Raw genomic sequence first — 14,483 nt, 5'->3', positions numbered from 1 at the left:
CAAGTAGAATTTGAATGATGATGGCCCATTTCAAACTACTCATTTAATAATCGTTCAATAATGGGTGACAATGACTCGGGATTTGTAATTGGAGAATATCTTCCAACGACTTGACCCTTAGAATTGACTAGGAATTTAGTGAAATTCCATTTAATTCCATTACTAATAAATCCTGGTGCATGTTCTTTCAAATATCGATACAATGGGATAGTATCTTTTCCATTCACCATCACCTTGTCAAATATTTTAAATGTAATATGATATTTTGAGGTTACAAATTCACATACATCTCCAATTGGAGCAGGTTCTTGATATCCAAATTGATTACAAGGGAATGCAAGAATTTCAAATCTTCCATTGTTATTTTGTGGTCCAAATTTCTCATATAAACGTAGTAAAGATTCATATTGAGGAGTGAATCCACATTGAGAAGCAACATTCACAATGAGTAATACCTTGTTGAGGTATTGTGAAGAGTTGAGAGCAATGACTTGTTGATTCGAATCCATCACAGTGAAATTGTAGACACTCATCATGGGTGGTGGCGATGATGTCACTTCGGAATGTGTGGGTGTGAACATGACACTTTTCCAAATCTTATTTTGAGTATCATGAACAAACTCTGACAATTGTTGGGTATGAATCAAATACAATACAAAGAGAATGGAAGTGAGAAGAGACAATAACGTGGTCAATAGCAGACGTAGAGACATTTTTAAGAGTGTGTGTGTGCTTTTGTTCGTTCATGTGTGTGCTTGTGTGCGTGTTCATGTGTGTGTGCTTGTGTGCGTTCGTTCGTTCGTTCGTTCGTTCGTTCGTTCGTTCGTTCGTTCGTTGTGCTTTCATATGCATGCATGCGAATATGAAAAGAATTTAAAGGCACGCTAGTTTGTGTTGTTCGAAGCCACGTTTGACGGATTGTGTCCCTGTTCATAAATGTTCTTCATCGGAGAGTGCTGAAATTGTAAACTTAACAATGGATTCTTCAAACTTGTGTCAAGATTGGAGGAGTAGTGGGATGATTGTCATCATTTCCAGAAATTATGGCTTGTCTGAAATGTTCATGATCGATCAGAACATTATTATGATCACTTGATAGTGAACCAGTGGCAGCTGTATTGACAGCATTGATCCATTGAGCAATCATGTAGACAATACAAATTAAAATTATGAATAGAGAGCAAACAAGAAGAAGATGAGCATGTTTTGGAAATTTGTAATCACGAGAAAATATCGATCGATAGGATGGAGTAGTCATCGTATGATCGGATGAAGAGGTGTTAGTGCTGTGATGCATGAGCCTTCAAGAACAGCAGATTTTGAGCAGATTTTTAAATCCCTCCAAAAAATGAGAAAAACACCCTCAACAACAGCCTCCAAGCTGTTGCCAACGACTTTAACCTCTTCGTCCGTACATAACAACAACAGCAAGGTCGGAAGTGGAATAAATCATCAAATTTCCTCAAGAAACGATAGCTGGGAAGGCAATACTTCAAAACAAAATAGTAATTTAGATCTCCAAACATCATCGCTTAATCCTGTAACAGGAACAGATGATGTTGTGGGTTCGTATTCATCACATAGGGCGTTCGAGCCTCAACTCTTCAATCCATCTTCAACACCTATAAAACCATCCCCCAACAGTTCCATGATGGATCTGAACATTTTGTCCAACGTTGGATCGTCTAAGGTTGATCTCTCCGAGGAACTAACATCTCAAATTGAATACAACAACTCACTGCTTAAAGAACTTCAGTCCATGGAGAGAAGGGTGCAAGATTTAAATAGGGATTTAAGTCAAAAGGATCACGATCTTCGCCAAGCTACTCAAGAAAGATTCAATGTTCAAAAAATGTTGGAGAAAGTTCAATCTGACCTTTACAACACCAAATTACATGCAGATCGTTTGGAACATGAAAATGTCATCATGACAGACCAGATTGAAAAATCAAAGAAAACCCAACAAAGCATTGCGTCTGAAAACAAGGATCTCTTGGATAAGCTTGAGATCAGTTCACAACAGCTAGCGGACAGAAACGAAGAGTTAAAAAGCTATCAACATGAGAATAGTGATTTGCACGAAAAAATCAACAAAATGGAGTTAGATTTATCTGAACTGCAATACAAGTTGGATGAGGCATTGCATCACCTAAATGAAGAAAAACATCAAAGTTTGGAGTTTCAAAAACAGCATGAACAAGAACGGAATGATTTGTTTAATGAGATTAACCGACTTACAGAAGATATTGAAAAACTCAAGTATGAGTTGAACATGAGTGACAAAGAAAGGGACCAGATATTATTTAACAAAGAAGAAACTGAAAAGAGAGTTTATGAATTGGAGGCATTTATTGAATCCAGTTCATTGCAATGGAGTGACAAGCTCAAACAATCGCACGAGGAATATGATCGTTTGATGAAGGAACACAAAAAACTAGAGAGTGATTACTCCGCTTTGAAAACTAGTCATTATCAGTATTTGGGAGATGTAAGAAAGGAGCTGAGAGAAATTTGCAATTCTGTTGTCATGACCAAAGATCAAAGCAACAAGATGATTCAAGAGATTTCAGAAACACAGACTTTCTGCAAAACACTTCTTTCAACTGAGAACTCAACCACAGAAGCCCTTGTTAATGAGATTAAATCGCTTTTGGAGACGAAAAGTAGATGTATTGCAGAGCTTCAAAATGCTGCTGATTATTCGCGCAGCGTTGAACTTCAACTCGAAGAAGAAAAATCAAAATCAATAATGTTTGAGGAAAGAACGTCGAAATTTGAGCAACAAGTTCAAGAGATACAACAAAAATCCAAGCAAACCGAAAGGGAAATGGCCATAAAACATGCACAACAAATAGAAAGGACAAATTTAGAGGTGGAATCTGTCAGGAATAATATGAGAAGGCTCGAAGAAGAAAATTCGAATTTACGAAAATCTCAACAGTCCTTACAAAAGATGAAATCAGACATGGAGGAAAATGAAAGAAAGACCTTGAAAGAAAATAGAGTACTGACAGAGTCAATTCGTAAATTACAGCGTCAACTAGAAGAGACAAAAAGATACCTCAGTATTGTGCAAGCAGATAGAAACAATGTTTACAATGAGAAAGAAGACCTTCGAAGAGAACTGCATGATGTATTGAACACGCAACGAAACTCGGCAATAGTTGACAGAGAGCCATTCAAGTCGTCTGTGGACATGATTTTACAACCCATTCCGTCTATATCAAACACCTTACCCAATAACAACCCTACCGCTCTGTCTGGACAAGCAAGTATTTCTCCACCTTTCAATGCTTCTCAAGACTATACCACAATTTACAACTCAATTCCTGATGACAGGTATTCCAATACAAGACCAAATCAACAAAAACCAGATGACACATCCGTGTTGTTAGAAGAGACGTCACACCACTACACCACTGGAGACATGGCATCTCACCAAGACATGATTCAACAAGAGGGAAGACTCTCCTCACATCTACAGCCAGCGTTTTATCAAGAATTGGCAGTGCTCGACTCTCGAACTAGTGAGTACAATTCATCACACATTCCAAACATGTTACAGAGTTCTTTTTCAGGCGGTCATTCTTTGATTCCATCTACAACCCCTAATAGGTCCCTTAGAATGTCGAATCGATATTATGATTCCCTTTCAAGCCAAGAGCAATGAAACAACCCAAATCCCACCTGTCAAATTTCAGGTTTTCTAACAAAAATAATTCAAACATTTTCCGCCGAGATGTTGGAGGGTAACAATAACAGTAAATCAACAACATCACCACCAAACACTGACACTCATAATGACCACCAAATTGTTCGTATAGAAACTTCCGAAGAAGCATCAGACGAACCGGTCCATCATCATCAACACAACAACAATAATGAAACAGAGGAGACAACAACTCGTTGCTGCGTGAATCAAGAGGAGAAGGCAACCCAAACATCGTCATCCTCCCGATCCTCTCCTCCCTCTACCACATCATCACCACAACAATCACTTCTCACCATACAAGTGGCAAGTAGCAACAAGAGTGTTTCTGAAACCACCACAACCACAACAACTCAATCACTACACACAACATCCAATACTCATCATCATCATAACTTTTCCAATCATCACCACCACCACTCTTCAGCAATACAACAACCATCCTGTTCCGAAATTTCAACATCATCATCCACAATCATAGATCCCTACATTCCCATTTCATCCTCGAAATCTCATCTCTACAAACCAATGATTGACGTTTGTTTGAGAAATACTGCACTCGATTTATCGAAATTCACCTCTCCGAGATTTGATTACAAGATTATCAAAAAATTGGGGGGTGGTATTGAAGGACAAGTGGTATGTATGAACAAAACATTCATGAGCGTTCAACACATTGAATATTCACTGTTTTTATATACTGAACAATATGCCATTGATTGTTATGGATGGTGCTGTGAAATAATCACTTGAACTAGTTTTTGGCAACTCTCAATGACTCTTCTAGTATCAATTTCAACACTTCTACACCACCTCAATATGCCATCAAAAGAATTACCATTTCAACATTGCCAGATCTGGAACAACAAATCAAATTAATTTTACAAGTGTGCAATGTTGAGAGAGAGTCAATGGCCATGATGGTCATGTCTTCTCACAACCATCATCATCATCACCAACAGCATCAACAACACTCCAATCATTCACTTGATTCCTCTTCTTCACACAAATTTCAACATTCTTCCATTTCATCTCAAGTTCACATTGTTCCACACTATGATATTTATTATAAGGAATACAAAAATTCAATGCGAGGTGAATGTGAATATGTTTTATCCATCGTCATGGCATTTTGTGATTTGGGTAGTTTAGAAGATGTGATATTTAATTATGCCACAGAATATTCAAAATCTTCATCTCCATTCATTAGTGGAGAATTGAAATTGGATTGGATGATTAACATTACAAGATCACTCGTGTTTTTCCACAAGAGGAAATTGGTGCATTTGGATATTGTAAGTTCTCTACGTTTAATTTGATACAATATCGTTTCGAAATTATATTATGAACATGTCTTTTCTGGAATGATACATATTTATGAAAACTGAAATTCATGTTTATGAAATTCATGACTTCTCTATCTTCTCACATTTCTAGAAACCTGATAATATTCTCCTTCAAACAAAGAATTCCATGCTCAATCAATCTCCACCTCCAACCTATTTACAAATATTAGAACATGCAAATATTTATGTATCTGATTTTGGTTTAACACGTGAATTCAGAGTTGGAGATTCACCTCTCATGTCCATCACAGGATCTAAAAATTATATGGCACCTGAAATATTTGATGGAAAATATTACAATGAAAGTGTGGATATGTGGGCACTTGGAATTGTTGCTCTTCAATTACTTGTACAAAAGAGAAGAAGTAGATTTGATTCACTTCGAAATTTATTATTTAATTGTTCAAATAATTATGAAACAAAATTGGTCATTGATAATTTTATTAGTGAATGTGTGAAAGAGGATGAATCAGCGATCATATCACAAGATGGTGGTGAATCATCAGTGAGTGTGTCGTTGAAAGAACCTCCAATTACGAATAATACCACTGCTAGTCACGTGAATTCTGGTTCAACTAGTAGCAACAACATCAATGGTGGAAGTAATAATAACTTGGTGACTTGTCCATCCAATAATTATTCTCAACAAGATCAATACAAATTACTCACACTACTCTTGGACAAGGGTCATAACATTTTATTGAGAATGGTCTATCAATGTTTGAGATTAGATTCAAGTGAAAGATTAAATGCAACAGAATGTCTTGCATTTCTCACAAAGGAGAAGAGAGAACATTTTTCAATGAATCATTTTCATGCACTTCAGTCTTCCATGACAGGTGGTGGTCAAAAGAAAGAAATGGTAGATTTATTATCGACTTTGGATTCTATTCAACAACAAATTAATGATTCAATTGATGTGATACACATTGGTAATACTCATGCATCTCTACCAAATCATATCACGTCGAGTGCTGGCAATTCAAGTTCACTGTTGATGGGAGGATATGAGCTATTCTCTCCTCAACTTTATGTAGATTCTACCTTTTCTCCGAGAATGTTCATCACGACGAATTCATCTTTCACTCATTCATTTGCAGGTAGTAGTCATGGTGGTTTTGGAAGTTTCTCGAGTTCTGCGTTAAGTCCATCATTACACAATTTCATGATCAACACTAACAACAATAATAATGGTGGTGGTAATAGCACTAGTCATAGTAGTGGTACTACCTCAATGATTTCACATGCAACTGCTCATCGATTTAACAATTCACACTTCATCATTTTCAAGCTAGCGAGACATTTCTGGGATCAAATGTTTGGACCTTATATATCAAAAATATCATGGAACGAATTTAAGGATTGTTATTACTTTTTTACCAAGTCAGCCCTTCATTCAAGGTCTGAAAAAGTATTGAAATGTCTACTATGTGATGTTGATAATTATGTTTATATTCATACTTTTACAAAGTGTGTACAAAATTGCAAACATTTTCCATTTCGAGATGTGTATTTCAGTAATCTCTATGTCTATAGTAATATATTCAGTAATAATGATCATTTCATGAATCCTAGTTCGAATAATTCTGAATCCTCCGATGATTCTGAAGATGATGAAGATGATCCCACAACATTTATTTTGAAAGGTGGACTGAGAAAGCAACAACAACAACAACAACAGACATTCAACAGTGGTGGTGGTGTAGCATCAGGTGGCAACTCGAGTACAACCATGAATTCCATGCTTTATGAATTATTTAAAAGAGTCCAAGATGAAGATAATTTAGTTTTCACATTGAAAGGAAAATTTGATTACATTCGATTTTTGAAAGAAGTGAAAATTGAATTAGTATCCTATGTGAAGGCCAATCCAAATATTTTGAATATTAGAGATCGTTCCACGAATCGTGAGAATGGTAGTAGTGGTCATGCTAGTAGTACTAACCATGCAACAAAAATCCATTCTGGTGCTGGCGCCATTCCAAGTACTACTAATGATTATACAGGAAAAGGTAACAGCCCACTGAGTGGTGGTGGTGGTGGCCATAGTAGTACAGGTACCAGTACTGGCAGTGGTACTAGTAGTGGTGGTCATAGTTCCAACCACATGAAGACTTCTCAACAATACCATTCACAACATTCACAACAACAACCAACCATGAGTGGTGGATCTCCTTCTGCAAGTTTGAGTAATATCATGATGTCCAGCATGAAGAGTCCACAACAACACCATCATCATACTCTCAGCAAACACAATTCAAGCAGTCCCAATCGATCGTTTTCAAGTTCCTCTTCTTCCTCTACTTCTTCGCATCATCAATATTCACAATCCATGTCTTCCATATTTCATGGTGCTAATAGTCCATACCTTTCACATGCACCTCTCTTTTCTAACGTGAATGTACTTTCCATGGACATGAATGATGACTTTTATAATCAACAAATGCGAACACGAAAACGAGCAGCTGTGATTGGAGTGAGAAATACCAATTTTGATATTTTATTTCAATCGGGAGATTATGAATCGAATGGTAACAACAAGAATGGTGGTACTGGTACTGGATCTCGCCCTAAGAATCATACACTCTCTATGGCTTCAACAAATTCCAACAGCAATCTGAACAGCAGTACGATGGCAGCAGCAGCACATGCCTCCATTTCATCTCTCACCAATCGATTTAGTACGAATAGTGTGAATAGCAATGTAACCAATACCACTACTGATTTCTTTTATAACAAGTATTCAACCACACCCATCACCTATGTGTTGAATTGTCGAAATTGTAATTTCACCGATGTGGATTTATCATTTTTTGTATCTTCCATTCAACGATATTACATGGAACATATTTATACAGTCAGTGATCAACACTCTACAAGTAGCAGTAATATTCTACAGTTATTAGCAAGTCATAATGTATCCACTGTACAAACTGGTAGTGTTACAAAAATTCCACTTTTAATTTCAATGAGAAATATTTTAAATATGAACTATATGGAAGATTTTACAGACAAGATGATTCAAGGATGTTTTGAATATTATTTTGGAACTGCAATCAAGACTTCCAATAATACTGATTCTGCTATTAACATTGTCAGTCCTCTTGTAGGAGATGCACCACAAGTCTCTATGGGAAGCTTCTCTGATCCAATGAGTGTGAGTTCATCATTCATTCCTGGAACTCCAACAAGTCCTCGAGGATTCACAATACCATCAAACAAATCCTCTCACATGCTCCATTCAACAAGTACTATGAATGGCTTTTCATCAAAATCTCATCTTCAATTCAATAAGGATATTCAACAATATTTAAGACAACAAATACTGAATGGAAATTGTATATTAATATTTGATCATTTTCAACATTTCAAAGGACAAGACTATTATAATATTCTCTCACAATTAAGCGCTTTTACCAACAATACTATTTATATTGTTGAGAATCAAAGCCAACCAACCATGATGGATGACATGTCTCATCCATTAGATCCAAATTTCAATACTTTTTATAGTCATTATATTTTAAAGAATATTGATATACATTCGTGTGGTGTGAATAACATTTCATCATTATTACAAAATTGTACAGCAGTGAATCATGCGAGTGGTCAGAATATTTTATTGACCTCAACCACACTCTCTGATCTTTCATTATTCAATAATACCACTCCTACGAACACAACAGTGAACAGCAGCAGTGTTCATTCTGGTGCAATGAACGATGCATCCTCTTCGAAAAAGACAAATTCTCTCAGAGGAAAGAATAATTTATTACCATCACAGGACTTGCAAAATTCCAAAAAGAAATCATTTGGAGGTTTTCTTGCCAATACTCTCTTCAATGAATTTAATGAGTTTGATTTTAGATATTTAGAAATTGCTCGAATTCCATCCTTTTCATATTATTTTGCGTTAAAACAAAGTCATGAAGAGTATGGAGGTGAAATTCCAATTCGAATGATTATTGAACAATTTCTAAACAAGTATTACCTTTCAAGTGATTTGAGTTTAATGCCATTGAATACGAGTCATACGATCAGCAATAATAATAATAACAGTAGTAGTAGTAGTACCACAGCTTCACTTGCTATTCATCGCACTAGTAGTGGTGGTAGTATTGGTGGTGGCACGAGTCATAGTTTTGGTACCACCACTTGGCAACATGCATCCACTCCTGATACAGCACAACGTAGTAGTCGTGATGGTTCATCCGATTCTCTCAATCCCTCCTCGAACATGATTCCACCGTACCTTGCCATTGATAGCACTCTGAGTCCACAAGAAGGTACCAATTCTGATTCTACTACAACTTCGAAGCGTACTCGATCGAGATCATTACGTTTCTCGATGGGAATTTCAAATTCTAACAATACCAACAATACCAATAATAACAATACCAACAATACCAATAATAACAATACCAATACCAATAACAATAGCACAATGCATACCCATCATGGTCTTGGTGGTGGTAAACGAGATTCTAAAAATTTCATATCCAATTTCTTCCATCCATCTCAACCTCCATCTCATAGTGGTAATAACACCTCTGGACTAAATTCTCCATCCAATCAATTAAGGCTCTCTCTCAAAGATCACTACGACGATCGAAAGAGAATTTCATTCAATAATATTGAACAATTCACAAAGAATGAAAAATTACTGACAGTGAATGATCTCATTGAATTCATTTTAGATTTGGCTGAATATTTATCAATTTCTAAAATTGAGAAATTTAGAAAATTACCAGAAGATTTCTTTGATGGAAAACCTCAACTGTATCGCCTGATTTGGAAACAAATCATGTTCATTTATCAAATGTACTATGAAGACGATCATCAAATATCTTCTCAACAATTTCCATTACTTGGTTATTTACCTCAATTTAAGTACTTTATCATGCCAACAGTGGTGAGAGAATATTTAACAGGAGTTCAATGGGCAAAGAAAGAAAAACATTCACTCATTCGATATTTAAAAAGAAAGACTCTGAAAACTGTTTTTAAACCAAAATTGACCATTCGAACCAGTGTCATTCGCAAATTCTATCTTGATCCATTCTATAGAAAGTGTATTTATAATATGGTGCATTTCATGGATAAGGATGAAGTGAAAGCTCTTCTCAACAAGTTACAAAAAGACAAATTAGTATTAAGTGAACAAGTCATTATTGAGAGAATTTTAATTAGAAATTTGAGTATTGACAAACTTGAACAATTTTCAAATCAAGTGAGAAGAAGTAGTGGAATGGATTTGAGTGGACGTACGAGAGCTAGCATTAATCCTTCGAATCCTACCATGATGGCAGCTACTTCATTGGGAGCTGTGCATGGAAGTAGCAATAGTAGTAGTAGCAACATTAGTAACGTTCTTGGCAACACCACTGCAGGAATGAGATCTTCATGGTTTGGAGGAAATTATGAATCTGCTCATCAATCTTCTTCCTTTATTTCTGGTATCCATACGAACACGACCAACACGACAAGTATGAGTCAATCTTTGGGTGATTCATTCTATGTAGAAGATTATATTAAGGATATTGGTTTGATTGAAAATCTCTATCGAGAATATTTAAAGAGAGCCATCACTTCAAAATATGTTGCCATTCAGAATATTGCATTGAGAATTCTCACTTCAAGTACCAACGATTTGAATGCAAATACCTTCATTGATGTATTATCCGATTTTTTGAAGAGAAATGAACCCAGTGATCAAAGTGAAGATTCACAACCCATTATTTTCACAACCATGGAAAAGAAAAAGAGTATTTTCAATTCTAGAAAACCAACCACCTCTTTCAGACTTTCTCAACCATCATCTTCTCCTTCATCTTTTCAACAAGACAATGATTTCTTTTCAGTTCAAAACTTTAACATTTCAAATGTTGTTCATTCCAGTGGTTGTATTGAGAGATTAATTGAATATTGTCAAGAGAATTATTTATTTGAGCAAATGACCACTCTATTGATGAATATTTATGGAACTACTCCATATCTATTACTCATTGTATTATCATCACCAACGATCGATGTTGTATTGAATCGACAAGTATTGAATGTGTACATGCATTTATTGAAGAAGTGTGTGAGTGATTTACTCATTCTGATTAACTTGTCGAGTGAGAGAACACAAGGAAATTCTCAGAGTCATCATCAAAGATATGCGACCAGTATTGGAGGAAATCTTTCCATGTCGAGTAGTAGTAGTAGTAGTACTGGTAACAACCATGAAAGTGGTAGTAGTAGTACCAATCATTCATTTTATGGCTCCATGATGAATCGATCCCAACAACACCAACACCAACAAACGAATACGACAACCAATGGAATTGCTGATGTCAGTTTTTTCATTCTATTCAAATTGATACTTGTATTGATTAGAAGAATTCAAATGATTAGTCCTGATGAATTCATTTCACCTTCTCTTGAATCTAAATCCAGTTACGATTCCTATAAGATTGTTTATCCTCTCTATAATAACTTGTTTAAACACTATTCGAATATTGCACATCGATCATCGAAGATTACTTTGAAATGTGTAGATTTTCTTCTTGCATTATTGGGAAATAACATTGTATTGGACAGCGATATGTGTGAAAAGGTTACAGATGATTTCAAACAAATTATTAACTATAATTTTAATGGAAAAATTGTTCACTCATTAGAGTACAATGTTAAATTTTATGATCATGTGACAAAATTTGTAGAAGTCTTTGAACAAGATGAATCCTACATGAACAAATTAATTTCTTTGTTTGTCCCGCATTCGATTAACAACATGCAAGTGAAAGATCCAATCTATGGAATTGATTCCTTGATTGCACAATCTCTTTTGAATCTTAACAATGAAGGAGGTGGATTTTTAAAATTAATCTCGTGTATGCAGAAGAACAAGGAAATCATTCTCTTAATGATTATGGAGAGAATTTTATTGAATCATTATCAGTTTTTAAAGAATACATACTCATCCCGATCGAATCAAGTGCACTCTCCAACCAGTGAGAATGAAACATCTATGAGTGAATATTATGATTTATACTATCAAGGTATTCTAAAAAAGGATTACATTTCCATTAAGAGAAATCACATCATTCCAAGATTTATTCAATTATCAAAATCAGTACTCATTTTGCTCGCCAATATTGAAAGTGAATCGAAGCATGGAGAAGAACCAAGTAGTGATGAAGAGGGTGATAATGATGATGAGGATGACGAAGAAGAAGAAGAGGAGGACGACAATTCTCCATCTTCCATCAAGAATCATGATTCCTCTACTGAAATTCACACAAATCAACCGCACAGTCCTCATACAAAATCTTCACCACGTACTCCCAAGACGAGAAGAATTCGAAAACATGAGGAAGGTGTTGATTCATGTGCACATCATGATAGTAGTAGTAGTAGTACAGATGATAGTAGTAGCAGTAGTACGGATGATAGTCATAGCAGTGATGAGGAAGATGAGAGAGATTCTTCTCAAACAACAACAGCAACACCACCACCTCATATGAATCGACACAATTCAAATCTTTTATTGATGAGTCAACAAAAATTCCTCTCTCTCGATACTGCTTCAGATAAGATTATTCACATTATTCGAGTGTGTATTCGATCACTGCTACCAAACATGCTTGATGGTCATTCTCGATATCAAAATTCCAGTACAGCACTGGGTGGTGGTGTCGCATCCATTCCATCTAATATTGAATCTTATTATTTTGATTCATTTAATTTGGAGCAACACTTGTCATGTCTCTATATTGTCTCTCATTTATTACCTATTTATGGAAATCACACCATTACCTGCAAAGGTGTGCCATTAATTATTGAAAGAATATTTTGTGATTTATTATCCATTCTATTTAAATCTTTGATTAGAATTTCACAACAACAACATCCAACAGAATTCAAACAATCTATTTTATTATTAATCTATAGATACTATTTAAAGATTATAAAAATATACATGATGAATTATAGATACTATCAAAGAGATAAACAATTGGATGCTTCAAGACAATTTGGACATTATCAAAACTTGCATGCTCATCAACAATCCATGTTAAACAATTTATCCATGCTATTATTACTATTCATTCATGACGATAATAGAAATAGTTATGAAATTAATAATAATCTCATTACCAAAACATTTAAAGTACTTTCACTCTTACCAATATCATCCGAGAGAGTCATTAAGAGATTTATGGATATCATTCAAAATAGTTCTGAGCCTTTTATTATTCGATTTTATGCAACGTTTTACTTGAATGAAATATTTAGAAAAGATCAAAACTTGTCCAATGTGAATGCTCTCACTTTGTATAGTAATACTGAAACTGAGAAACAACTCATTGAAGGAATTTCATCATTTATATTGAATAGTAATACTGAAAAGTTATTGAATCACATCTTCCATTTAATCAAATATGGAACAAATCAACAACAAAAAGAAGCATTTGAACAAGTCATTTCAAAGAGATTGATTGCAACGACAAGTCAATCGTTTCATGTTGGTTCCGCACATGGAAAGAAGACTTTCACCACTAGTTCCAATGTTGGAAGTGATCTATGGCTAGGTCATTTAATCTATCCAAATAATAGTAATCATCATGGAATGAACCTGAGTGGTCATGGTATGAACACACCAACTAGTCATAGTCCTGGTATGAACACACCACCAACTGGTCATAGTAGTAGTACCAACACAACGAATCATCATCATTATGGTTTTCATACAACAACTGGTAACAATGTTCGTGCATCTACCTCGTTCACTTCACACACCAGAAACAACTCTTCCAATCATTCGACTCCACTCTCTCAACAATCTTCTACATCTCACAACAAACGCAAATCAACAGGAAGTGTCTTCATTTCCAACATGTTTGGTAATATTAGTGGAGCCTCTTCACTCATTGAAGATTCATTGAATTTTGGATATTCCAACATGACAACACATATTCACTACTTACCTCCTCAAATCATGATGAGTTTAAATGGAACTCAATCCTCATGTATGGAACACTCCATTGTTCGATTAGGTTTAGAAACGATTTCATCTCGATTCAATGTTCTCAATGATATTACTGCACTTCAAAATCAATGGAATATGACATTTTCGAATTTATCAAGTACATCTTCTCTCATTCAATCCACAACCAATCATTCCAATGGTACTATTTCATCATTGAGTTTTAATTCAGTGGCAGCTGAAGAGATTGTGAAAGGAATGAGAACATTTGTGGATTTGATGCAGCATGAACATTTGAAACCATTCATCATTGAACAATTATTTGATATTATTAGACAATGTAGAGAGTTATTGATTTGTATCAAGATGGATGATGAAATGATTCGAAAATTGAAAATGTATTGTCCTGTGGAATATTTCTTTATGGCTCATGAGTTGTATCATGTTTGAACGA

At 35.2% G+C, this 14,483-nt stretch overlaps 3 protein-coding genes across 3 annotated transcripts; 2 read left to right on the top strand and 1 right to left on the bottom strand.

The window, feature by feature from the left end:
* Nucleotides 1-35: 35 nt before the first annotated feature.
* C9374_014548 (uncharacterized protein) lies at nt 36-713 on the bottom strand (the record flags this gene model as incomplete). Its single annotated transcript, XM_044690548.1, has 1 exon — nt 36-713. One exon carries the CDS (start codon nt 711-713, stop codon nt 36-38), a length of 678 nt encoding a protein of 225 aa, XP_044553140.1.
* A 635-nt stretch (nt 714-1,348) lies between these two features.
* Nucleotides 1,349-3,670, top strand: C9374_014547 (uncharacterized protein; the record flags this gene model as incomplete). The annotated part of the gene is made up of 1 exon (XM_044690546.1): nt 1,349-3,670. The coding sequence occupies one exon, from the start codon at nt 1,349-1,351 to the stop codon at nt 3,668-3,670; it is 2,322 nt and encodes a 773-aa protein (XP_044553139.1).
* A 69-nt stretch (nt 3,671-3,739) lies between these two features.
* On the top strand, nt 3,740-14,479 carry C9374_014546 (uncharacterized protein; the record flags this gene model as incomplete). Its single annotated transcript, XM_044690545.1, has 3 exons — nt 3,740-4,348; nt 4,468-5,004; nt 5,147-14,479. The coding sequence occupies 3 exons, from the start codon at nt 3,740-3,742 to the stop codon at nt 14,477-14,479; spliced, it is 10,479 nt and encodes a 3,492-aa protein (XP_044553138.1).
* Between the last annotated feature and the right edge of the window lie 4 nt (nt 14,480-14,483).

This window comes from Naegleria lovaniensis (assembly GCF_003324165.1).
Source record: "Naegleria lovaniensis strain ATCC 30569 chromosome Unknown tig008, whole genome shotgun sequence".
NCBI lineage: Eukaryota > Heterolobosea > Eutetramitea > Acrasida > Naegleriidae > Naegleria > Naegleria lovaniensis.
This window is presented reverse-complemented; position numbering and strand designations above follow the sequence as displayed.